Raw genomic sequence first — 27745 nt, 5'->3', positions numbered from 1 at the left:
CACTCAGCCGTTTCTGGAGACCTGACCCCAAACAGCGAGAAACAGGGAGACACCCCCTGGTTTCTTCCTTCCTTCCTTCCACCCTCCAGTCTCCTACTGCTTCCAGTTGGCCAAATCTAGTTGGAAACCACTTAATAATACAGCCTGGAAAGTACAGTTTGCATGAATCATTATAGAGCAGAGTAAGGGTAAGAAACAGACAGATCTGTGAATAAATAGGAAAAACCAGCATACGGAGGTAGGGTAACTTGGCCTTGGGACACATGCTGTCTGACTTTAAATTCTGAGTACCTACCAGTAATCTATATTCTTTAATTATTATGAAGAGAAAATAGGGCTTTGATGGAGCATCTTATCTGATTCTAATAAGCATCTCAATGTATATACAATACATATATGATATATACATGGTGTACCTGATATATGGTTAGATATGGTATGTTTAGATGTGATATACACATGTGTGCATGTGTGTGCATGTGCTGTATACTTTTATCTCATTACCCCCCTGATGTTCTGATTCACTTTCCTTTGAATATACTAGATTTTTAACACATTATTTTTAATTCTTAAAGATGGCTTCTTAAAACATATGCATCAGGCTAAGTCTGGAAAGGGCATCAGGCAGGGAGGGCTTGCTCAAATAGTGCACATCAGTACCCACCCCTCAACCCCCAGCCCCCACAGGCAGCCATGAGACTTGTCGAGTGGCCTCACCTCCCCAGGCCCCTGACTCAACCTCAGTTAAAAGGGTGCGCTCTTAATTACCTTTAAAGTCCTTCCTGCTCTGTGGTCCCATTACTCCATCTTCAGGAAAAGGTCAAATCTTTGTTTTGGCCTCCAGAAGAAAACCAAAACCCAAACCAAAACAAGCATCACCCACAAGGGCAGTGAAGAAGCCCCCTGCACACCACAGACTTGAGCTGGCTGACCCACAGCACACTTTTTCTTTCCTTTAACGTTCAACTTTCACATCATCTTGTATTTGTTCACACATCCTTTAACACAATATGGCAAATGGGATAAAGGGAATGTTGAAGCCATTTATTAGATTTCTGACGGTGATTTGAACACACCTGCTCCACAGGACATTTGAGCTCTGTGAGGTCGTATATTTTACTGGAATTTACTGATTACATAACCAGACCCAGTCTTTCTGTTGAGTAGAGTAAAACAAAGAAATAAAACAAACAACAACAACTGTGGTCTTCTTGCTTTGAATTACTCTCTGTATCTTGCAAGTGTTATAAGAAAATAACAGAATCTGTTTTTTAAAAATGTTCTGAGTGCAGAAAATATAAAATACATTTATTATCCCACTTGCTCCATAGAAAAAACATGTCTTTACTTTGATAAAACGTCAACCATATGAGGTACCCAAGAGACGGCAAGAGGGAGATTGCTGATGTGGAGACGGGGGAGGAAGAGGAGTGCTTTGATAGATGGTGGGGAATGAAGACGGTCTTGGATTTCGGTCTCTTTAATAAGACGCTGTGAGCTTTCCACCAAACGCAGTGATCAGAGCTTGGCACTCTTGGGTAACTTCCCAAGGAGTGCAAGGATGCTCTGGGAGGACCCTGACCCCCTGGCCTGATGTCTCCTTGCCTCTCCAGTCCCCAAGTTTCAGTGGTTGGTATGTCATCTCCTGGTTCCCCAGAAAGAAAGAGCAATGGAAGCCTACACTTCTTGCCATTGTCCCGCCACTTCCTTCTTGTCTATGTTTTGAAAGATGAGAGATGGCGGAACAGGTCCCATCTCCCTTGCTTGTCATTAACTCATTTAGTAAACATTTACACACCGAACCTTATGTGCCTAGAACTGAGCTAAACCAGCCAAACCCTGTAGTTGGTCAGGATGAGGAAATGAGGATTAAGGTAGCCCTCATGTAAAAAACATCTCAAACCCAACGTTATTAATGCTTTGGAAAGAAAAGGATGAATATTTGGTTCTCTTTCTTGACCATTTTAGCCTCATTTCCAATCAGGAATTAAACTGATGGCTGTATAATGTATTCCTTTTATACTGTCTTTCATCATCTTGGACTACAGGGGATTGACATTTTAATGGCAATAAGAGAGTTAAGAATAAAACTACCTTTTGATGACACATTTAACTAACACTGAATTATAACAGAACCTCAGTGGACATGCACATGCCATCCACATAATTAGGGGACAAATTATTTTTTATTATTGCTGTTACTATTAATATAAAATTAATTTATACCACTGCGTGGCAAGTGTTACCAAGCATGGGTCACATCTTGCTTCCTGGCTCTGAGAGTCACAAAGGCAAACGCATCTGTAACCTGCAGCTGGTTTCCTTGCCTGCCCCTCCTCTCCTCCCTGCACCCCCTCCTCTATTGATTTTCATTTAACTGTAGCAATCTAGAGCAAAACTCAAAAAAATAAAATAAATGGCAGGATTCTGTGACAGACACAAGGGCTGGTGAGCCCTTGAAGTCACTAGCTATAACCCCCAGGGAGGGTCACGCATAATTCTGTAGCTCCAGCGTGCTTTTAGAGGGAATTATGTCAGTAGCAAGCCAGCCTTGGACGCTTCTGGGTCGGGGGTAGGTAAAGTGGTGCAGGGAAGCTTATGGCTTTGTCCTTGTTTGTGGAAGCAGGGTTCCACTGAAGCTGTCAATCTCATCAGAGTTCTCATAAGCTGGAGGTGGCTCAAGCAGCCAGCTTCCATGGGCAATCTGGCTTCCCCTCCCCTTTCTATCCACAGTGCACACATTTTCCAAGCACCCCTGTAAGCCAAGCTCTGTGCTCACTGCGGCACCCCACGAGTCTTGGTATAGACACGGAGGGTTATCTAGGCAGAAGGTTTTAAATGTCATTCCCTTCTAGGGCTTGCTGTGTGATCATTATAGCAATCACCTAGGATGTTAAATCCTTGTCCTAAATTATTTTTAGAGAAAAGTGATTTTCGAAACAGGTGGAATCTGAGATGCCCTGGATGACTATTAATGGGCTCGAAGCTTATCTGGGATTTTCCACCAAGTCCATTTGGAGATCAATTAACCATTTCTTATGTGCAAAATGCTCCCTTCTGAAAAGATTTTTATGGGCTCAAAATGCCCATTACGTTGTTTTCTTTTATGCCTTTTTGTTCATTTTTCTTCCCTTTGCTGAAGTGCCACTTTTTAATGATCACATAAGTTTTGTGTTTCTTGGCTACAGAAAATTGCTACCATTTATGTCCCACCACTGACTCCAGGCATTTTTTCTTTCTGGTTGGTCTTTAACCTAATAACATACTTGTGTGTCTACACTAATGGCATCTTGACGATGATAATGGGCAGAAGCTCAATTAGGAAACATTATGAATCATATGGTTCAGTCTCTTACTGTGTACAAGAATTCCTAAAATGACAAGGGATTTAACATTTTCTTTCGTTCTCTGCATTTTAAATCCTTTCATGGTTCATGCCCCACTACCGCCCACATCACTCTTCAAATATATCCCTCAGGGTTTACTAAAAACAGTGTGTTAGGTGAGCAAACCCCTTACCTATTTGCCAGTCCCAGGGCACCTTTAACAGCTCCTTGTGCTCCATTATAGCTCTGCAGATTTAAAGAAAGTGGACCTGATGAGCAAGATTATAATGCAACCTACTTTTTTTTTTTTTTCATTTACCAGATTTATACAAGTCATGAAACAACCAACTGAATTTTAAAAATAATTTCGGGTAGGGGCACCTGGGTGGCTCAGTCGGTTAAGTGTCCAACTTCGGCTCATGTCACGATCTCACGGTTCGTGAGTTCAAGCCCCGCATCGGGCTCTGTGCTGACAGTTCAGAGCCTGGGGCCTGCTTCAGATTCTGTGTCCCCCCCCCCCCCAATCCCTCTCTGCCCTCCCCTGCTTGTGCTCTGTCTCTCTCTCTCTCATAAATAAATAAACATTAAAAATAAATAAATAAATAAATAAAAATAACTTCGGGCCAGGGATAGGCAAGTCTAATCTGGCAACCTGAGGTTTACCCGTGAAGGATCTTGCTAGGTATGGCCAGCACCAGTGGTGAGGGTGTGCAGTGGGCAAGGCGGAGCTCTAGCCTTCCACTGGCCTTTTCACCAGATTGCCTGCAGCCTTGGTTTCTTCTTGCTTAGATGTTCTAAAACGTCAATGGTGAGGTATGGAAATTTATTGTGCTTGCGGCTATATTATTATTATTTTTTAAAATCAGTTTTCTGAATGAGGATTCTCCAAGGCAGTGGTTCTCAAACTTAAAGGCACAAAAAAGCTGTCTGGGGAGTATGCTGAAACAGGTGCTCATGCTCCTTCCCTCAAGATTCAGATTCAGTAGGTCTGGGTGGGGCCCAGAGATGTGCATTTCTGACAAGTTCTCATGCGGTGCCGGTGCTGCCGGTCAGAGAAGCACACTTTGAGAACCGCTGCTCTCGAAGAGGACCAGGAGGTGAAGCTGGCATCATTCCACCAGCAGCATTACGTTGGTTTCAGCGTGCCCTCAGTTTACTCCATTTGCCAAACACTCCCCTATGCCACTTCTGTTATTTTGGCAGCAGTGGCCCAAAGGGGCTCAGTTAGCGCGAATGGACTATAACTGAAGCAAATGAGTGTTAGGTGTCTGATTATATTTTTTGGCTTCGAGAATAATAATCCATAAAATGAGTCATCGATCTACAAAGTGCTGGTTATGAATAGTTGAACTAGGCAATTTCTTTTCCTCTCACAAAGCTGAAGGACCAAATTTAGGAGCTTTAAAATGCCATCTCACCTTCAAAATGAATCAAAAATAAATCGTTTTTGGAGACTCTCCTCACCTCAGTGCCTTGTTTGCTATGGAGGTTTCCTCCTGTATCTCAGCATACCAAAACTTGGAGGATCCTTGGAAATAGCTTATTTGCAAACCATGGTCAAGGTGATGCCAAAATATTTTCCATAAATAATTTGATACTGAATCAATACAATTACAAAGCACTTGCCTCATAGGAAGCGATTTGGTGAAATTACACTGGAGGCTGTTCCATATCATTCTTTACCCCTTACATGAAACTAAAACATATAGTCCTTATTGATGGAAAATTACACTTTGTTTGACCCTTATTCTCACAATTCTGAGGCACTAGTCAGGGATGACTTATATGCTCCAATGAAGGATTATTGCAAAATTGATGTTTTGGACTTTTTGATGCTTAGTGAATGTTTGTGTTATATCTTTATCTGTTTAAGGAAAGTAGAAACACTAAATTCCTAAGAGATGAATTTGAAATATGGTTCATTCAGGTAAATCCACAGGCAATAAAAGAAAACATTTATGAAAGGGCAAACTTCTACTGTATGTTTTTTTTATTAAAAAATTTTTTTTAATGTTTTATTTATTTTTGAGACAGAGAGACACAGAGCGTGAGCAGGGGAGGGGCAAAGAGAGAGTGAGACACAGAATCCGAAGCAGGCTCCAGGCTCTGAGCTGTCAGCACACAGCCCAATGCGGGCCTCGAACTTACCAACCACGACATCATGACCTGAGCCAAAGTTGGACGCTTAACCGACTGAGCCACCCAGGTGCCCCTATACTGTATGTTTTATAGTCACTAGTAAACAGATGTCCTTTTTGGAAGTACATCATATCATGGCATTTACACTTATTCTATTTCTTTATGTAAAAACCCACTAGCTGGTTTGGAGAAATCAATGTACTTCTAATGTTTTCTTGTAAATTCTGTACAAAGTCCACTAATCGTTTTTCTAATAACTGACAACAAACTTCTTTAGTTTTCAAGAAGTTCACTAAGAAAGACACTGAATTTTCAGATTTCATGTAGGAGGTTAGTGAAAGGTTTCCAGTCTGGATTTTTATAAAATAAAGTGACCAACCATACCCTAATGAAAAGAATTAGAATAAGCCCTAAGGGTATCTACTATCTGAATTACTCATGATTTTTACTCACAATTGAATTCCACTGAAAAATGCCCCGAAGAGTCCAATCATTCCCAGAAATTCCACTCGGCTCAGGGTTCGGATGATGTATTCTTCCCAGACGTTAGAAATACCGTACAGTGTGGCCCCTCCTAGGACCAGAAGATCCCCTACCAGCTTATTTTCCCCTAGGAACCAAAACCACAAACACAGCTTCATTAACATTTTCTTCATGAGAATCTGGCACCAGCACATTGAGCTTCCTTTGTCTACTCCATTCTGATGTTTTTATCGAAGTCCGGTAACTTGCCAATTATGATTTAGTAAAGTTTGTTTATCTGTGCTGCAGATATGTTCTGTTATTAACAGGTTGCCTATGTCTGCCCAACCAGAAGTCTTCCCTAACCTAAAAAAAGGGACCAGCTGCTTCTAGATTGCAGTGTCTCTACAAAGCCCCATGTCTTCTGACTAGATATATGTCTAGGAATATATGCTAATATGTGCACATGTTATATTTGCTGCAGGGTGCTTTCTAACAGTTTGGCGAACGTGGTGTAGAACAAACAGAATCAGTCTGAATCTCCACTCTTTGCTATCCAGGGAGGGAAGCTATAATAGAAGTACTTCAGACTCTTTATTTTGACCATGGGCAAAATGTGTACTTGCTTAGAAAATGAGAGTGAAAGGGATCATGGGTTGAAATTTGCAACTCCCCTAAAGTAAGTAATGTAAGAATGAAAATACATGTGATTCATTCTTACATTAATTTTTTTTTCATGAAACTCAATTTGGGTTGGTTTGGGTTGGTCCAATTTTTAATAAATGCCTTACCCAGCTCTTTCCTATAATGAAGCAAATTCCACTCTAGGAAGTATGAAGCCAGGGAGGGAGAGTGGAAGTTAGCAGCCTATGTGGGCTTGTACCCAAGTAGTCTCCAGCTCTGTCCTGTACAGGTCCGTACATGGGAGCTTGGCAAGTATGTTGCTCGGGGGCACAAGAAATGCTGGAGGAGAAGGGTGCTGTCTCCAGCATGATTCTAGGGAAGGGGCTCACCTTAGAGTAGCTCTGGACTCCCAGATTAGCTGGAACAATCTAAAACTGGAGAACCAGATTCTCTGTGTTCAGCTGGGAGCACTGAGCATTCTCTAGGAAATGACTTCACATAAAAGAATCTGGGCTGGGCTTGGGGAAAGACCTCCTCCTTCCTGCCCCTGGGGTCACCTTGGGAGATTCTATATTTACAGCTGACCCTTGAACAATGCAGGGGGTTAGCAGTGCTGACCTCCAATGCATATACTCTGCATATAAATTTTGATATATATATGCAGATATATATGCATATAATTTTGATATAAATACAATGCAAAACTCTGCATATAAATTTTGACTCCCCAAAGACTTAAACTACTAATAGCCTACTGTTGACCAGAAATCTTACCAATAATACAAACAACACATATTTTGTATATGTATTATATACTATATTCTCACAATAAAGTAGGCTAGAGAAAATAAAATGTTAAATGTACTGCATTTTTTGAAAAAAATCCTTGTATAAGCAGACCCGTGTATTTCAAAAGTCTGCTGTCCAAGGGGCAACTGTACTTTAAAGGTGTCACTCTTTTGAAAGCAAATTTCCCACTCCTGGTAAGGATTGGAAGGAGAGGAGGAGAGACCCTGAAAGGCAGGAGACCTTGCTGGCATCACCCTCCAGGGAATGGGCTGAGAATCTGGATCTGTGAGGGTGGGGTGCCCTCCCTGATTCATGGAGAACAGATGAGCCAAGAGCGCAAAGAGGTGTCAATGAACAACCAAAGCTCCAGAGAGGTCCTTGGGTGCATCTCACGGGGGCATTAAGGTTGCTTTGACAGAGAAGGTCATCTTCAGCAACCTGATTCATCTTTTTCATGTGTCGAGTAGAAAATAATGACAAAGCTTTTAATTTTAAGCAGTTCATTTGAGGAATAACCCATAAAATAAAAAAGTATCCATTACTAAAATTGTAAGGTTATAATGAATATAATTCAGTCACTTTTTACTCAGGAGCCATTTCAGAATCTTGTGATGACATGGGGGTCATTATTATGAATATCAATTATTGTTGTATTAGTGAAGTAAAGAAGTGCTGCTTAAACAGAATTTTCGGTTAGTGAAATTATATGAATGGATTCAGGAAAGCTAAGTTATAATGAAATATTTTAATACAAATTAGCAGAACATCAGTTTATCTTTTATAAGTCCTAAAAAGAGGCCATGCTGCATTACTGAATAGTCTCACTAATCTTTTTTAAACTCTACGTTTGTACAGTTTGGGCCTATTCTGTTACCTGGCCTTTGACCATATGAAATCTATTCCCCAGTACTTTGAATTTTCACCAGGGCATGATGATTACTGTTAAGAATAATACAGTTTTATGTAAGTGCAAGTTCAGAAGTGCTTTCTAAAAATGTAAATGTTGGGGCACCTGGGTGGCGCAGTCGGTTAAGCGTCCGACTTCAGCCAGGTCACGATCTCGCGGTCCGTGTGCGTCGGGCTCTGGGCTGATGGCTCGGAGCCTGGAGCCTGTTTCCGATTCTGTGTCTCCCTCTCTCTCTGTCCCTCCCCCGTTCATGCTCTGTCTCTCTCTGTCCCAAAAATAAGTAAAAAACGTTGAAAAAAAATTTTTTTTTAAAAAAATGAAAATGTAAATGTTATTTATTAAAATTTCACTTGTAAGTGTATTTATCAGTTTTCAAACCTTTGAAAATGGATGCATATACATATAGCATGTATGATAATTTGGCTGGTTAAATATAACTAAATTAACCAGGGCACGATTTTATTCAACTATATTATATAATGAAGTGTTTGATGTAAGTATAAGAAAGTTCTAGGACTAATAGTTTATATCTACAATTTGTATCTCGTTCCCTAGAGATCATATTACTCCATGTTTTATGCATTTTCAGTGCAATAGATACCTGATGCAGTGGAATCAATTTTTGTACAATGTTCATGGGGAAATAATACCTAGAAAATCTGTCATTTATGTATGTATGAAACCATGCTCAGTGATAATGTTTTGTACTGGACAAGCTATAGAATCTTTCAGCACATCAGTTTCCTTATTTCAGAATGAGGTTAGTTTGAGATTACAGCAAAGTAATGTACATAAAATAACTTAAAGAAAATGAATTGCTTCGTATATCATTGGGCACTGACTAACAGTTCACTAAATGGTGACTGAAAAGAATCAGTCATTCTCTTTGAAAAGCACCTGTCTCTATGGATTGGCCATTTCTCATTTTGGATCGCTTCTTGATTCTAATCAACACAGTCATAATTGCTTTGCAAGAATTGGTCTTCCTTATTAGATTTTTGTTTAAGCGTTGTTTGGGGGGACATTTGCATCTGTGTGGCAGTGGAAGAGGAATAGGGAAGATGACTTAAGACTACTACTTACCATTATTTCAAAAAATAAATGGTGAATTACACTATTCTGGAGTGTTGAAAGACTATTAATGTGATTTATGAAAATGAACCCATCCCACTGAATATTTTTGAGTTGTAAATGTGATCAACTGCCTTGTTTTCCTGGGACTCTCTTGGTTTTCACACCAAATTCCTTCATCTCAGGAAACCCTTTCATTCTGGGGAATCTGGGACCGTCATTTATCGCAATTAACTATAATAGAACAGCTATATATTTCTTATAAGGGTCACAAGGATAGAAAAATAAGTATTAAGTGGTGTAGCAGAAAGGATACTGGCTAGAATTCACATCTAGGCCGCACCATTTACTATTGGTGTGCACACGCTTCTGATCTCCCTTAGCCTTGATTTCTTCAGCTGCAAAAGGAAGAATAAGAAAGCTTTCTTTGCACAGTTAGGAGGATTAAATGAGATAATGCATGGGAAAGTGGCTGGCACCAAAAAAATTGTCACTGTCCCTTGATTGTGTTTAATTAGCGAGCTCCTTGAAAATATTTTCTCGGGGTGCCTGGGTGGCTCAGTCGGTTAAGCAGCTGACTTCAGCTCAGGTCATGATCTCGCGGTCCGTAAGTTCGAACCCAGCGTCAAGCTCTGTGCTGACAGCTCGGAGCCTGGAGCCTGCTTCCGATTCTGTGTCTCCCTCTCTCTCTGGCTCTCCCCCATTCATGCTCTGTCTCTCTGTGTCAAAAATAAATAAACGTTAAAAAAAAAAAATTAAAAAAAAAGAAAATATTTTCTCTTCCTTGAAATCACTCTAAAATTCGGGCTAATAATAAGAAAACAAAATGTTGTTATATGTATCTAACATCTTTAATAAATGAACTAAAAGATGCAATAAATGTATTATGGTAGAAAGATGATATTTTGAAGAGCAAGACATATATTTTGTAAAAGGGAGCTACTTTAATTGGGTTTTATCTTAATCTTAAGACTTTCTAACCTTCCCTTCCCACTTTGTGCAGCACACTGCCGGCCGCAAGGCCGAGCCTCCAATGCCACGGACTGGGGATACCTTCTCTCCACTTCCGTCTGCCGTGGGCAAACTTGCCGGCAAAGCTTCCTGAGAAGCACGGTTCCTGGCACATCATTGTGTGCCCTGACAGTTACAGTTCACATCTGGAGAGCCTGCTGCCATCTGAGAAGATTCCTTCAGCAAGGCTTAAATCAAAATGAGGGATTCCTGGGTAGCTGATGAAGAAACAGTCTAACAAGGGGTTTCGAACAATTATTTTAATTATAATGAAGTGAAGTCAAGGTAACTTTGAACAGGCCATTATCATTGTGCTTGAGGAAAGAATTTTCAAAATCCCAAGCTACGGTGAACCACGGCTTCGGCAATACAAAAAGGATTGAGACAGACATTCTCTTTTCCTATGAAAAGCTCTCGATAGAGTGATGGCAATTTATATTGCGTTGAAGGCCGGATTGAAGTTTTGGTGAGTGACTCAAGTATTCTGGTAAAGTTTTGTCCCTGGCTAAGTAATAACATTGAATCAATTCTACCACAAAGGTGAAAACAAATGGGATACTTTGCATAATGATGCACACCAATTTTAAGATTATATTGTCCTTCAAACTAGTGTGTCTTTTTCTTCTTTCAAAATATTCTATATGGTGGCTTACATTGCTGCCTAATTTATTTTGTAAAATAAACCCTTGGATCCTATATTTGGGCTGCCCTTAGAACATCATATCATCTACTTGGGCACCATTACTTCAGCAGAGAAGGTACTCCGAGATGATAAATCTTAATTCTGTTAACATGAGCACTTCATATGTCACAAAAAGGACGGTGCTGTAAGTCTTCTACAGATGAAACCCACTCTAGTGTGTTTGAGTTACTCTGCACTGTTTTAAAAATCACTACTTTTGGGGCACCTGGATGGTTCAATCAGTTAAGCACCAGACTCTTGGTTTCAGTTCGAGTCATGATCTCACAGGTTTGTGAGTTCGAGCCCCACATTGGGCTCTGCACTGGCAGCATGGAGCCTACTTGGGATTCTCTCTCTCCCTCTCTCTGCCCCTCCCCTACTCATGCTGTCTCTGTCTCTTTCAAAATAAATAAATAACTTAATTTTTTTTTAAATAATAAAAAAATGCCTACTTTTGAAAGACCTTAAATGGACTTACTTTCTTTTCTTTAATACTATTACTCCTTTCCTAACACCTCATCTGGAATCAAGAGAACATTTTTTTTTTTCCCCCAGGAGTAGTGAATATCCTCTGGTGAAATCAATTTAATTTAGTTTAACATTCTGGGCTTAAACATCCAGATTTATTAGGGCAATTGTCTTTCTTGACTAGGAAATGCAAGATGATGGCTGGGGGCCAATGGCTAAGGTTCAGCAAAGCAGAATTTTGATAAATAAGGGTACATGCTTCTGCTTAGTCTATGTTTACATCCTACAAGTAAAGCTGAGAAAATGAAATTAAATTATGACTTTGGAACAACTAACCACGTTGTTTCTGACAAACATACTCTGATTGGTTCAAAGAGATTATTCATATCAGGATCATGATGGTTATAGAGCATAAAACTGGTCCTTTCATAAAAGATCTATTGATATCCCATGGAACCAGTGTTTCATAGAAGAGATTCTGGGAAAAGCTGGTATACATATTTTTAGCTTACCTGTTGAGATGGGATTGATTATGTTTGTGAGGGCCAAGGCTGTCTCTCTTTTGCTCTGTGTTGTATCTGTAGCTCCCAGAGATGTGGAAAAAGAAAGGAAGCCTGTCCCAGAGGTGAAGAGCCTGGGGTCCTAGACCCTGCTCTCTCAGCTCTGTGACCTTGGGAACTCACTTGGCTTCCCTGTACCTTGGTGTTCTTGTGTGTCATATATAAAGCTGCCAAACAAGGTCTGTTTCAGCTGTAATGTACTATAGTGCAACTTAAAAACATAAACTGTATTTATTTCAGGTACTTCCTACAATCTAGTCTCATTACAAGAAATGCCCCAATTTTGACTATCAATTAATTCCCTAGAAGACAGGGCAATTCCAAGAATTATAGAAACCTAAATACTTTCTATCCCATTCTTGATGTTAAAAAAGGAGGTTATTTTTCATGTCCCCTAAAACTTTATGTAGCATAAGAATTTTTGTACATTTTAAAGAACTGCAATGCTTTAAAAAGGGTTCTCTGGAAACCATCCTGGATCAGGGATCCCCATCAGATTCATAGCAATTTGATGAGTAAATCTTGAAGCTTTACCTTGCAGGTCTATAAGCTGTGATTGATAACCACAAATCCTCCCTCACCCCAAACAAATAAACAAAAAACCATGCACAATGAGACTAAATTTAGCTCTCCCCCATAAAAATATGAAGAATTCCTAATCTAGTCTTCAAACTTCAAATATCCACTCTTAACTTATATATCAACCTCCACCCAATGGTTTGAAAGCTCAGTCTTTCTCTGACATGAGAAAGAAAGAGTTGGAGGGTGAGGTGTGGGGAAGGCTCCAGTGACCCACTGACACTATTTCTAACCAGCTGGTTTGGGCCAGCCAGCAATGGCCTGCAAAATATCCCCCATATAGGTCCTGACTCAACTTTAAATACCATCTGAATGTTTCTGAATACATGTAAAAAGGGCAGAATATCTGTATTTTTGCTTCCTTCATTCACTCAAGAAACATGGATTAAGCACCTCCCATGTGTCATTGTTCGAGGTGTCGAGGAACAAACATGGGTAAGACACAGGCACTGAGAAGACCAGGTTCCTAGTTTCTACCCCGCCATGAACATTCTGTGTCTTGCTTTGGCCTTACCCACATAAGCATGTAACATGGTGAACACCTAGAAACTCACCTGCTCCCTGATGCCTTCCCACAAGCACATCCGCTCCTGCCATGCAGCCCATTCCCAGGATGCAGACAAAGATGCCGAGGAAATGCACAGCCTTGTACCGGATCAGCAGGAAGAACCAGGAGAGCAAAATCACCACCGGGATCACAAAACAGTCCAAGAGCTATAGGGAAGGAGGGAGGTAAACAACAAGAGGAGGTTCAGGGGGAAGCTTTCCACATAATAAAGAAAAATCAATTAGCCCTGTAGAAAGGCTATTTCCCCTGAACCTCGGTTTCTGTGTAGACCCAGAACTGCTTCGGTTAAAACAGACTCTGAAACAAGCACAAACTAGCTTTACTTAAACATCCTCCAAGCTTGGATGGAAAGGGGAGAAGGCCTGTGGATAAGAAAGGTTGGTGGTGGAGAGTTGCCTGCCCTTACAGGGTCAGGGCAGCTCTGTCTCCCACCTTCCTCAGCGCCTGGACTCCACCAGAACCCCTTACTTGAGGGAGAGGACACTGAGCCATTTTAGATTGTTCCACTATTTTAAGAGTAAATCTGGGAATGGGAGGTAAAGGGGCAGAGGTCTTATCATGTTTTACAAATTAGTAGAATTTAGACAACGGTTGAACTTAATTTCTCCCAAAAACTATCTCCTCACTACTTGTAAATTTGTTCTAAATACAAATATTACTCTCAAGTTTACAAAGACTTTAAAAAATACCATAGTAAAAAAAGAGTAAAGAGAGTGAGAGAGGGAAGAGTGAAGAGAGTGAGAGAGGGAACGATAAACAGAGTGTAGAGAAAAAAAATCTTTGATTTCATTTCTTACGTATTTTGTGCTAATAACGAGATTCCATGTGACATGGAAACCTCAGGACTTGGTAGAGAGCTGGCCCCAATCTTGCAGCAAGTTAATGTGGTGCAATGAGAAGACCCTTGTGCCCGGAGTCAGGAGATTTCAGTTTGAGTCCCAGATCCTTACTTACAGTAGTGTGACCGTAGGCAAATCACAAGCTCAGGAAGCCTCAGTGTCCTGCCAGTATAATGAAGACAATAATCCACTGACTTCCCCCAAAGATCCCTGTGAAGCTCTGACATAATACACGAGAAAACATTTTGTTGAGCTACAAGGGCGTCAACGCTGGTCTATCACCGTACTTCCCAACACGTGCTCTTGGCTCCACGGAACGGGTTGTTTCTCCTACACTCTGGTAAGATACAGTGACCTTTGGCTAACCCATGTGAGGCAGGGTCTCCACTAGACAAACTGTATCTCATAGGACTTCACACTCCAAGCTTGGAAGGAAAGGACTGAACGAGAAATTGGTGATTCTGGCCCACTGCCGGGTACTGCTCCTCTGCTAGAATCCTAGACAAGTAACTCTACCACCCAGCAGTCAGACACAGGGCAGTGATCCCTATACGCCTCCACTCTAACCGCCTGCATCCTGTTGGCCACCAAGTTCTGTCAATTCCATCTTCTAAACATCTCTCAAATCCATTCATGCCACCCTCTCCCATTTTTGCCACCTGGACTAAGCTTGTATCCTTTCTTACTCAGAATAAGCCCCTCCTTCCTGCTTAGGGTCTTCAATCATGCATTCTCCTCCATCTGGAATGTCCCACTCAATTCCCGAACTCCCGCTTCATTGCCCTTCAGGCCTGCACTTACATACTGCCTTCTCAAGAGAGCGTCTCGGGTCCCCAGGCTAGGTCAGGACCATCGAAGCTTTCCTTATATCCTGTACTTTTCCTTTATAGTGTCAATTGCAATAATACTTAATGAGCACAGAATTACTGGCACAATGTCTAACTTCCCCACGTGTCCAGAGGTCTATGAAAGCAGGACTGCATTCTCATTAGTCAGACCCTGCTGTGTTCATGAGAAGTATCCAATGATAATGACTGCACAAGTGCATACGGTATTTTTAATGATCAATAATACCCAAAACTCATGAAAGGATGAAAAATCTTTGCGTGTTTGCAAAGCATCCCTGACCATCGGCATGACTTTTTGGCTCTGTAAAGCAGCCAGCACTCAGAATCCATTCTATCCCAAAAGATTTTGCGGTCTGGCAGACCCTCAAGCTTCTCTGTGCAGCAGTTTCCTTTGCAACAAAAGCAATCAGAATTGTAAGCTGTCCCTGGGGGTGCTGTGAGATAAGGTGATGGAGGGCCACGTGGATGCCATGGCTGGGGGCTGAGTCTAGAGGTCACCGCACTCCCGGAGGAACTCTGCATCAGGGTGGCGGCTGATAGGATTGCACTACAGCTGGAGTTGCTCAATGCACAGTTAATTAGCAAGTTAATGATCCTACTTGATATGGTAAAATGCTCTGAGGCAGTTTAGTACAACTGGCCTCAAATGCCATTTAAGTATATTAGGACATTTGAGTTTGCCAGTGAAAACTGTTCACTGGGTGTAAAACAGTTGGTGTTTTGTTTTAAAAATTAGAAATGATTGAATCGACAGTTGAAATATTTAGCTACATACTCTATAATTTGGATTTCACTGTCTAGCTGGAAGCCCTTGGTTAGTGGAGCTGAAGACCTCTATTCCTGAATTACTATTTAAAAAATTTTTTAATGTTTATTTACTTATTTTGAGTGAGAAAGATAGAGAATGAGCAGGAAAGAGGGAGAGGGAGAGGGAGACAGTGAATCCCAAGCAGTCTCTGCAATGTCAGTGCAGAGCCTGATGCAGGGCTCGAACTCACAAACCGTGAGTTCATGACCTGAGTCAAAATCAAGAATCAGGTGCTTAACCAACAGAGCCACCCAGGCGCCCCTTCCTTCGTGAATTATTAAAGGCAAACCAGACCATCATTCAGTCTTTGGGGAGGACTGAGTGAGCCTTTTTGGTTCTCAATGTCATTAGAAACCCCACAGTACATAAGTCCTGGGGTATTGCCTCAACAGATTTAGTTGAAAAATCCTTATTTGTACATGTCACATGGTCCTATGCATGGAGAAGACATTTAAAAGGAAGGGGAAAAGATAACGAAAGGTACAATTGAAGCCAGGGCTTCTAGAACATTCATCTAGGGAAGTTTAGTGCCCAGCATACAGTAGGGATCAACAATGGGTGGCTGAATGAATTAATGAATGGACAGACACTTGTTATCACTGACTGTCAGAAGGGACATTAGGGATAATTCAGGCTGCTGCTAGCATTTTGGGTGGGGCAGCATATTTTGTAGGATTGTCCCTTGCTCTCTGCAGGGCATTTAGTATCACTGCGCACTGGCCACTAAAAAAATGCTCATGCACATTTACAAGTGCCCCTCAGTTTAGAATCATCTTGACCCCTCCACCCCTTTTATTTAAAAGCTGAAGACTCAGAGGTTTCAAGAGATGAAGTGATGTGCTCAAGGTCGACCACTCAAACTATTGGTACCAGTGAGAGTTCTGTCTTTTTTTTTTTAAACAGTATTTAAAAACTTTTTTTTTAAGGTTTATTTATTTTTGAGAGAGACACACAGATCATGAGCAGGGGAGAGGCAGAGAGAGAGGGAGACTCAGAATCTGAAACAGGTTCCAGGCTCTGAGCTGTCAGCACAGAGCCCGACACGGGGCTTGAACTCACAAACCGTGAGATCATGACCTGAAGCCAAAGTCAGCCACTTAACCAACTGAGCCACCCAGGTGCCCCCACAAAACAATATTTTAATAAAGGTCAATGACACAAATTGTTACAGGTAGAGGTCTTATCACTGTGTGTGTAACTACAGAAACAAATAAACATTTGGGAGCTTCTATTAGTAAACAGGCTATTACTTTGCAGTGATTTTTGGCTCCAGCCTTTCCCCTGTGGTCATATAGCATGAACCATACTGACAAAATCATTTTCCAATAGTTTTTGGGTAGCTTAACTCCTCAGCGAAGTGGTTGTTGGAGTAATAAAAGAGAGAAGCATGATAATAGATCCTCACTGCTAGAGATGGGGACTGTTAAAAAAGACAAAAACCCTTCCGATTCTGTCATGAACCTTTAGTAGATTTACTTTCTTTGCATACATTTCTATATCCAAAAAGAAATGATAAAATATCAACACCAAAAAAATGAACAAATGAATACTATTTCGTAATTATCTTTTCCCCCTTTTCTGTTTATTTTTTTTAAAGTTTTTATTGAAATTCCAGTTAGTTAAGGTATAGTGTAATGTTAGATTCAGGTATACAATATAGTGATTGAACACTTCCTTACAACACCTGGTGCTCACCACAACAGGTGCACTCCTTAATCCCCATCACCTATTTAACCCATCCTGCAGCCCCCTCCCCTTTGGTCATCATCAGTTTGTTCTCTATAGTTAAGTCTGCTTCCGGGTTGGCCTCTCCCTTCTCTCTCTCTCGTTTCCCCTTTGCTCATTTGTTTCATTTCTTAAATTTCACGTATGAGTGAAATCATATGGTATTTGTATTTGTCCGATTGACCTCTTTCACTTAGCACTATATTTTCTAGCTCCTTCTGTGTCATTGCAAATGGCAAGATTGCATTCTTCCTATGCTCTGAAAAGTCTCAAAAAAATTAAGAATACGTTGGAAAGAAAAGTGCTCATTACAACCTTAGATTTACCTCTTTTTTCTCCTAAAGATTTAAATTAATTCTTCCATGTCACTAGTCTTTAGGTGATATCTGCCAGAGAGGTGTCCAATACCAAATGACCTGATTTTATTGATGGTGGCACTGAGGCACACCATGCTTAATGGCCAGGGCACATTCTCTGAAGCCAAGGTGATGGCTCCAGGATTATTATGTGAACTTGGTAGCTTCTAATAACATTTAGAGTAGGTTGTATTAAGTTTATACTTACAGTTTGCAAAACACATTATTTTTACTTTATCTCTAAAACAGCACTTTAAGGGAGTTACGATTATACCTATTTTATGAGTAAGGACACTGAGCCTCCAATAATAAAGCAAGTTAGTGCCAGACTTGAAGCTAAAATACTAGTCCCTGGACTTCTAGTCTCCACAGAGTTCAAGTGCAGCTTCCAAAAGTTATTTAATAATAAAAGAGGTCTGTATTGGTGGTGCTTTAGGATAACGGAAGTCAACATTAAATAACATTACTTTTTTTTTTTTTTAAGTAATTTGGAGAATCGCAGCTTCATTTAACTTTTTGCTCCTCTCTCTCCCTCCCTGTCTTTTTTAGCTTCAGCCAATCTCTTACCACTGGATCTTCCTCTGCAGTCTTCAATCGCATTTAGTTATGCTCTTTCTTAAACACACACACACACACACACACACACACACACACACGTACATCCCAATCCCCTCATCTTACCAATACCCACTCAAGCTTTTCTCTTCCTTTCTGTGCTAACTCCATTTGCCAGCATTCCCCAGACCACCTTGATCTGGATTCAGATACACTCCATCTGGTTTTCATGTTCACTCATAAGTCCCTCCCCTCCTCCAACATGGTCACTCCTCTCTTACCGTATTTTCCTCCACCATCTATCTCACTCAGAACCTGGGATTTAGTAGATGCTGAATAATGTTCGCTGAATGAAACCTACTGAACTTTCTCTGGCCTTACTCTGTCTCTAATTCTACTGCTCCCACGATTTTCTCGCCTGTCATTCCACCGATGTTATTAAATTTATTTCTTGTACAAAATATGAATTTTGCCCCTTCAACTTTACTCAATGTGTACTGATGCCTGTATCTGTGAGTATATTTGGTTGATGTGTGTCTATGTCTCTATAATGTCTTTGTGAGTAAATTTAAGTGGTAGGACTCGGAGCCACTACATAACTGGACTAGTTGAGGCCGACTGGTACTTGGATGATCGTGATAATACATCTCTGACTTACACAGAAATGTACTACGTAATCACCAGCACGGAATTATAAGGTTGTGATGGTTAAATGTAACTGTGTTACACGACTCTCAAGATCAATGCAAGGTGATTAAATAATGAAAAGAATATAAATCCTCCCCTTGATATATCTCAGAACCATGCAAAGTCCAACAACCTCACTTGTGATATGACATCATAGTAGCCTGCCAATCATGTACCTATACTTGGATTGCTGCATCCTCTCTCTCTCTCTCTCTCTCTCTAGTTCTCTCTCACCTTTATGCAGTTGTTACTGCTAATGAAACAACTAGACAAGATGTTTCCTACTGGCTGATGAAGAAATTCAGTTTTATTAGACCGAGTCCAGAAAAATGTGCTCAATTTTAACTTAGCTAATCTTTCTTAGGCAGATATACTGGAGGAAATGGCCATCAAGCCATGGACCCTGTCTCGGGGGTCCTTCTAGCAAGGGACAGTCCTTACCAATCCAGAAAGCAGACAGAAATGAAATACTTGGATGACAGTTTTTTCCTCCTTTTCCTTTCCTATTAAGGCATAATAACCCCACCAAGTGGTAAAATCCCCTATTGGATTTTGAATTAGCTATTTCCTCTTTGGGGTGAAGGAAGAAGGAATGGAGAAAAAGGAGAGTTATCTTCCATTCTCTCAATGTTTGGAAGGGAATGGATATCCCCCTTGGCTTGGGTGGTTTCATGGGGAAAACAGGAGTCCCTCTACCTTCCTTCAATACCATGTTTGGTTTTGCTGATTATACATATACATATACATATACATTCATGTAAAAGTTCATTTCTTGATTAAAGATCTACATATCATATTATCAGTCATAAAATCTTTAAATCTCTGGAAGGAGAAAAGCAGAATCTATAAGAATAAGACATTAACAATGGTCATCTTGGATAAGATAACTGAATCATCACAACCCATCACCCAAATTCTCTGTGGTTTCCAAATTTCCTCTCTTGAGCATATACTGCTTTCAAAATATATACAACAACACATGCTATGAGAGTGTAAAAAATCTACAAGAGTCAGATCAGTCTTTTTCAAGGGAAGCAGATGGTTTGTAAAAAAATTAAAACAAAACAAAAAACCGCTACCCAACTGCTCCCATTCCAGTAGAGCATAATGAGGAGGTGATCTCATCCCTCTTTTCTAATTGTCTGCCAAAAACAGACTCCTCTGCCGGCCTTCGGCTCCTCATTAGCGCTCCCCTCCGGCTATTCACAGGGAAAAAGCTCCCCTCACACGGCCCAGCTGTCAGAGGCTAAACCTGAGGCAACTAGTAGGTGATTCCAGGAAAAAGAACATTTCCCTACTTTCCCTTCCTCTGCTTCTAATTGGCAATTCTCCCGAGTTGCTAAAAGTGATATGTATTATAAATTCATCTCCGGTGAGTAAAACTGAAGCATTAACAGGGAAGGATCTTAAAAAAAGACAATCTTCAGTATCACAGACACAACAAAAGTCCTTCTCTGGCAGACAGTCCAGCTGAAGAGAGTGGAATATAATTTGGGAAATGTACATTCACATGCAATCAAGAACCATTGTAATTCAGGGGCCTGGACATGTACCCATCCTAGAGGCATTAGAAAATCCAATTGGAATATCTTTCATCAGGAACAGACTTTTCTGGTAGACACTCGCACTCCCTCTACCTCTCCAGATTTTTTTCCCTCTCAGAGTTATTCTTTTCCTGACACCTCCACCCCCACCAACCCTATACCTTAGGACTTAATGTTTTGATTTTATTGTCTTAAAATATTCATGGTGGATGGAGTCATGCTTCCATCATGTTGCCCAAGAGAGCCTGACTAATAAAATGTGTCATTGTGCTGACTGTATGACAGCCATTTTCCAGGAAATGTCCTATTTCTAGAACTTAAAAAAAAAGATTTTCACCATACTTTTTCTTGCGTCTTCTGGTAAGGATTTAAACGTGTGAATTTTTTGTCTTCTTATGCCAGCCCATCAGAACTTCCTAGTTGTTAAAATATATTCACTTAGCTTTTTGGGCTTCAACTCTCAAAATAAAAAAAGAATGAAAGGAAAAAAAAGACACTATCATGCATTGAAAATCTGGGGCAAGTACCTTGAAATCTAGGTGACCACTGGAAGACAGATAATTAGGAGACACATACTGTCCAGCTCGGCTGCAAAGAAATTTGCCTCAGGTGACTGAAGAGCTGTCCCAGAAGACAAATTCCTTCTGGGTGAGCATCACTGGCACTTTCATCAGGTTTAAGAACAAGCTCGGATTATCAGTAAACTGGATTTTAGAAGTAGAAAGAAGGAATTCACACTTACTGAATGTCTACCATACAACAGGCAGAATGCTAGGCTCTTGCTCCTTCCACTTTACAGATGATAAAACAGAGTATTAAAGATAACAGGTAACTTACTTTAGGTCACACAGTGGTAAGTGTCAAAGCCAGAGGTGATCCCAGGTCTGCCGCCCTTCTTGTACAAAGTAAGTGTAAGCAGTCAAGGTCCAGGTGGGGTAGAGACTATATAGGATCCAGTTATAACAACATTGGTCTAGGCTGGGTCACTCTCAACTCAATCTAGCAGGCTCGTGTGCTCTTTCTACCTGTGAGAGCACTCTGGGAGAGTGAGCAGACTGTAAGGGTATTGAAAAAATAATCGCTGGTTGCCTGCATCTTTTATGTTAAATAAAGTGCAGGTTACAAGACAAAGTGTACGAAAATTAGAATTGTACCATCAGAGCGGAAACTGCTGCTTTGCCAATCATTACAGCATAAAGCATGGTTATATTTTGCTGAAACATCTACTCATCAACATCTGCTCTGTGATATGATACCTCTTCCCAGGAAGACGATCACAGACCTATTAGAATGTTTTTTTTTTTTTCTTTACATATCCAACATTTTTGTCAAAGGAAAAAAAGGAGTTAGGATAGTTTGGTTTTAGTGATGGGTCTTTGATACTGTGTGACTATCTTGGGTGTTTTTGGAGAAGTGGTTGCCTTAAATCAGCCGAGTACTACTAACTCGTATTTCTTATTTATCAAATTCATTGAACATAAGAACATTAACAACAATGCTACAGAAAGCACACATTTCAAAGCACATTTTGAAGGAAATGAAAGTTTTCTGATAAAATATTAATTCTACATTAATTTTGCATTACTTTTGATTCCTCTCAGCCTTAAAACAGCAGGGAGAAACAATTTCAAAAGCTACAGGAGAACATCTTATACTTTTTGGACTCTATTTCTAGGTTTAATTCATCTATTCCAGGCTTTATTAAAAAAAAAAGACAGAATCAGATTTTCTTCACCTTCTACTCGTCACTTATTTATTGATTCAACAGATGTTTATTGAATGCCCACTGCATGTTCAGCATTGCTACAGATGCTTGAGATACCACAGTGAACAAAACATTCGACATCTCTGTCCAAGCGGACAGATGCCAAGGGACACGCATTTCTTTCTTGAGGTTCACAGCCAGTGGTACTCTAGAACTTGCCTGGCCCTGAACCTTCTGTCCTCTGTTCTTTGGAACAGGACCTCCTGCTCCTCACAGAACCTTCCTTCCAGCACCTATCCCACGTCTCTCTTGATCCTTCTTCTCTGTTGGCTATTCTCCTTTACCATATAGTGCTTTGAAATCTGTGCTGATTTCACCCTTGAGGCCCAGTTGCTCTGTAGCTATTTATTTTTCCATCTTCACAGCCAACTTCCTGAAAGATTCATCTACAGCCACTGCCTCTGGTATCTTGGCTCCATTTATTCCTCAAGATGCAGCAATACTGACACCTCTCTTCACCACGATCACCAAAGCTACACGTCACAGCCACTTTTGACTAAACCTTCTGCAGCATTTGGCATTACTGATGATTCTCCCACTGGATTCTCTCCTCTCTTGATTTTATCTGTCCTTTTTTTTTTTTTTTTTTTTGTTCTCCTGCCTCTCTGGCCCCTCTGAGTTTTTTTCTGGACTCATTTTGTTCTTTTTGTCCCTCAGAGTTGTCATGTCTGAGGGCTCAGCCCTTGGCACTCTCCTTTTCACATTCTATATATGCCAGTCTTTGGCTGTCACCCACCTCTTACTTCCTTCCCTGCCAAACGTCTTGCAAACAGTTGCATTCAGCCACTGCTTCCATCTCCCTCAACATCATTCAACCACTCAGTGCAATCTGGGTGCTGTTCCCCAAGCACCATCAAAATCTCTCAAAAATATACTCCCTGTTTTTGAACCCTGCACAGACATTTTAGCACATACTTTGCTTAGTGCAGCATCTGACACTTCCTCCTGCTGATGGCCTTACCTGCCAAGCTCCCTGCCATCACTTCATCTTTCTGAGACTCCTTAATGAGTTCCTGGTCTATGGGTTCCCAGATCGACTCCTGTTTCTCATATGTTGTGCTTTCAGGACTTTGCCATAGTGTGCCTTCTCATCTGTCCACACTAACCCTGAGTGATGTCTGTTATGAAGGAGGTCTGCTATGGCTTTAAAAGTCATCTTGATGCTGATAACTTCCAAATCTACATCTCAAATCTGGACCCGTCTCTTAAGCTCCAGAGTCTGCTGATCTGCTGTGGATGTACCAAAAATACCTATAGCTCAGCATGGCTCAAACATAACTCATGTCTTTGTCTCCAAACTGTCCCTCTTCATATGTTCTTTCCTTGGTGAATGGGACCACTCGAGACTTAGTTGCTCAGGTCTCAAACCTGAACCCTGATATCTAGGGGCCACTCTTTCCCTCTTGAAACACTTCCTTGACTTGCTTCCAGGGTCTAACATACTTTTTAGTTCTCCTCTTGCCTCTCCTTAGCCTATTTTCCCTCCAGTCTCTGAGTGTTGGCATGTCCCAGGGCTCGGCTTTCAGTTTCTTTCTCTTCTCCATTTATACTCATCCCATTGGTGATGTAATCAAACCGTAACTTTCAGCACCATCTATGTGCAAATGATTCCAAATTAATAATCCCAGCTCTCACCTCTCCCCTGGACTCCAGATACATATCCCCAGCCACCTATACCAAGGTTTGCCTAGATGTCTAACAGGAAGCTCAAACCTATGTGGCCAAAGCAGAACCTTCATTTTCTGCTCCACATCTGCTCTTCTCCCGTTTTCCTCATTTCACCGCATGGCACACCCCAGTGGCTCAGGCCAATAACTAAGGAATCATGCCTGACTTTTCTTTTTCTTTCAACCTTTCCCCACACAAATACTCAGGAAATCCTATTGGCTTTATCTTATAAATGTATCTGACAACCTCAAGCCACCTCCAGTTGGCGCCTGGCTTCAAGTCAACACATCTTTCAGTTAGCGGCCTCCTCACTGTCTAAACAATACCACTCTTGTCCCCATACAGTCAACTCTCCATGAGCAGCCAGAGCCACAGTGATCTAAAAATTCCAATTAGGTTGTATCAATCCCCTGCTCTATACATTTTAATGATTTTCCTTAGGACAAATCCAAGCTGCTTTTCTTGATCTCATGTAATAGCCTTATATAATATAATATATACTAGCCTTATGCTATCTAGCTCCTACCTCCTTCCTCAGTGTCATCTTTTGCTTCCAGTAACTTCATCCACTCTTTATGTGTCTTGAACATGCCATTCTCAGGGCCTTCACCCTTATGCTGTCCCTTTGCTTAGAACTCTCTTCCTCATATCTTTGCACATCTTACTCCCTCATGTTCTGATGGGAGAGAAAGAAACTCAAAACTAACTGTAACTTGGAAGGGAAACTTCATGAGGGTAAAAACATGATCTTCTTCATGCTATATGTCTAGAGCCATATAAAGATATATATAATACATGCTTGATAAACATTTGGTGAGCACATGGGTGAGTAAAACATGGATTGACCTTTCCTCACTCACACATCAAATAAGTCACCAAGTTCTGTCTTCTTAGCCACCTAAATTTCTCTGGAACCTCTTTCCTTGCCTTATCCTGTCCGCCCCTTCCTTATCAGGCCATGCAAATAAACTTTCTAAACTACAAATTTTGTCATGTCATTACTACTCTAGAAACTCCCAGGAATAAGCCAAACCCCCTTTGTAACTTATAATGTGGTTTAGAAGTCCCTTTGTGGTCTGTCACCAGCTGCCCCTTCATTCTCTTCTTTGACCATTCCCCCTTCAGACTGCATGCAGAAGCATTTGTAGTTCCTTCCTGTCATGGTCCTTCTCGATTCATAGTTCCTTCCCGCTGCTCCTTCTGGTTGGAGTTCCTATGTCCACCTGTCTCACTACTTCTTGCCTGGCCTGCTCAGACTTACCTTTCAGAGCTCAGTTGAGACAACACTTCCTTCTGGAAGCCCTCTTTGGCTTCCTAAATCCAAATTAGGTGCCCCTTCAGGGGCTCCCATTGATCTCTGTATTATCAAATTGTACTTAATTATGCTAAAGCACAACTACCTTCCATAAGGGAAGGAATTTTTTCTCCCTTGCACTGTTTTACTTCCTGAAGCTAGATGGTGCATGACATACAGAAGGACCCCTTAAATATTTTATTAATTCACTCAAAAGTATTTATGGAGTATCTACTAGGTGCCCGGCACTATTCTAGGAAATAAGAAATCTAAATAATAATAAATTCCCTGCCTTTACGGAGCTTGGAATCTTACGTAGGAAGTGGCAATCAAGTAAAATATATAGTATGCCAATGGTGATAGAAGCTATGGAGAAAACTAAAGCAGGGGAGAGGGGAGGGAGTGCTAATGGGGCAGGAGATTGTGATTCTAAACATGGTGGTCAGGGAAAGACTCATTGAGAAGGTAACATCTGAGCAAAGTCCAGAGGTGTTTATCTCATTCTCTGGCAGATAGTAAATGCTGAATGATGAAAAACCTCTGCTTCTTTAAACCATCTGGGGAGATTTGCTGTCACTGAGGTAACTGGTACTCCCTAAACCTGCGTATTGAGATGATTTTGGCCAAAGGAGCTGAAGGTGAGTGCTCTATGCAGTTGCTAGTTCCTGTCCTCATTCTCTGGCCCAGATGGTGTCACAACTCCTAAACTGACCATAGATCCTCCCACTTGATGACTCTGAAAAATACTCAACTGTATTCTGTCTTTCTGTTCAAGGGATCTTGAATTGGAAATGGCCCCTGACCCAGAAGATACAAGCAAGAGGGAAGACAGGAAGAAGGGCAGAAATAATTCCTGCTGTTTTCTCAGAGACTGATGTTTTTATTTTTTTTAACGTGTATTTATTTTTGAGAGAGACAGAGAGAGAGAAAGAGAGAGAGACAGAGACAGAGACAGAGCATGAGTGGGGGAGGGGCAGAGAGAGAGAGGGAGGTACATAATCCGAAGCAGGCTGCAGGTCTGAGCTGTCAGCAAAGAGCTCGATGTGGGCTCGAACTCACAAACTGTAAGATCATGACCTGAGCTGAAGTTGGAGACTTAACTGACTGAGCCACCCACGTACCCCGAGGTTGGTGTTTTTAGAATTGTCATGGTCTGAGTCTTAAAAAGTCTCAGCAGCTTTAAGACTGTACCCTTCATTCTTAAAGCACCTCATAGACTTTTACTGATTTATGATTTCTTAACAAACACATCTATTCAAATGCATTGCCAAAGTAAGCAGGCTCTGCACGTTTTTTTTTCTTTTTTAAAGCGCAAGTACACTCTTCTACTTGATGTATTTATTACAGGTGAATTTTGTGTGCAGTGATCGAGTCAAAGTGAGCACTTCTGTAAAGGCACCCAGTCAGTCGTGATGCAGGAGTGTTTTCCTGTGCATCTATCCCTGACAAGACAGCATCAAAATGCTCCTCCAAGGAGACACTGTAGGTGGCATTGGGAACCCTGGTATCTTAGTAACCACAGAGAGGGATTAGGTCCTTGGCAGGATCTCTTCTCAAAAAATGGAAACAATGACACAAACAGGCAAAAAAGCCTGCTCTTGCTCTGTGTGTTTCTGGTTCCTTTTGGAGACAGCCTTTAAAAGGTTAGTACCTTCAAATCTGCCTGGGGGTGGGGAGGAATTCAATACTGTCTCCAATGAATTAGTTTCCTGTTGCTGCTGTAACAAATGAGCACAAACTTAGTGGCTTAAAACAATATACATTCATTACCTTACCCTTCTGGAAGTGGGAAGTCCGAAAATGAAGGTGTTAACAGAGCTGTGTGCCTTCTGGAAGCTGTAGGAGAGAATCCCTTGCCTTGCCTTTCTCAGCTTCTAAGGCTACCTGCATTCCTTGCTTTGTGGCCCCTTCCTCTATCTTCAAAGCCAGGAGTGTAGTATCTTCAGATATCTCTCTCTTTGATCTCTGCTTCCACTGTCATATCTCCTGTCACCTTTGACTCTGGCTCCGCTTTTCAAAGGACTTTGTGATTATACTGAGGTCACTCAGAAGACCTAGGATAATCTCGTCATTTCAGCTTCATTAATTTAATCACATCTGCAAGAGTCCCTTTGTCTAGTAAAGTACCGTATTACAGGGGTTAGATCTCTGACATCTTTGGAGGACCATTGTCCTGCCTATTACACCAGCTGTGTTCATGCATAATGAAAGGTGTGCCTTGAAAATAATGAGGATTTTTTTTTTTAAGGGGAAAAAAAACCCCTGCCACTTATTGAACAGGGTGTGCAGGTGTTTACATATCTAATCTTCTTTAACACACTGGAATTCATTCAATCCGGACATGGTTGTCATTCAAGGTAGTCACTCTGGAAGGTCATGGGTGTATTTTAATGAAGTTTTCATTGCTCAAAAACATTCTGAACTTTCTGAAATCACCTTTGGAGCATTCACAGGAATATTCTTAATGGAA

At 41.0% G+C, this 27745-nt stretch overlaps 1 protein-coding gene and 1 long non-coding RNA gene across 4 annotated transcripts in view; one reads left to right on the top strand and one right to left on the bottom strand.

The window, feature by feature from the left end:
* SLC35F1 (solute carrier family 35 member F1) overlaps positions 1-27745 on the bottom strand; it is a 470792-nt gene that overhangs the window by 94908 nt on the left and 348139 nt on the right. For both annotated transcript variants that reach the window (XM_058735097.1, XM_058735096.1), the window contains exons 4-6: positions 13173-13332; positions 5919-6075; positions 3520-3572 (exon numbers count right to left, since the gene is read on the bottom strand). In XM_058735097.1, the coding sequence (XP_058591080.1) occupies positions 3520-3572; positions 5919-6075; positions 13173-13332 (370 nt within the window). The remainder of the gene's footprint in view (positions 1-3519; positions 3573-5918; positions 6076-13172; positions 13333-27745) is intronic.
* Positions 1-27745, top strand: part of LOC131514764 (uncharacterized) — a 54038-nt gene that overhangs the window by 24997 nt on the left and 1296 nt on the right. Inside the window, exons 2-3 of one of the 2 annotated variants that reach the window (XR_009263259.1) lie at positions 10322-10795; positions 18312-18765. This is a non-coding gene — a long non-coding RNA (uncharacterized LOC131514764). Of the gene's footprint in view, positions 1-10321; positions 10796-18311; positions 18766-27745 lie in introns of those variants that run through there. The other variant, XR_009263260.1, reaches the window with a different exon arrangement.

Source organism: Neofelis nebulosa, chromosome 6, assembly GCF_028018385.1.
Source record: "Neofelis nebulosa isolate mNeoNeb1 chromosome 6, mNeoNeb1.pri, whole genome shotgun sequence".
NCBI lineage: Eukaryota > Metazoa > Chordata > Mammalia > Carnivora > Felidae > Neofelis > Neofelis nebulosa.
Note: the sequence above shows the minus strand (reverse complement) of the source record. Positions and strands in the feature narration are given on the sequence as shown.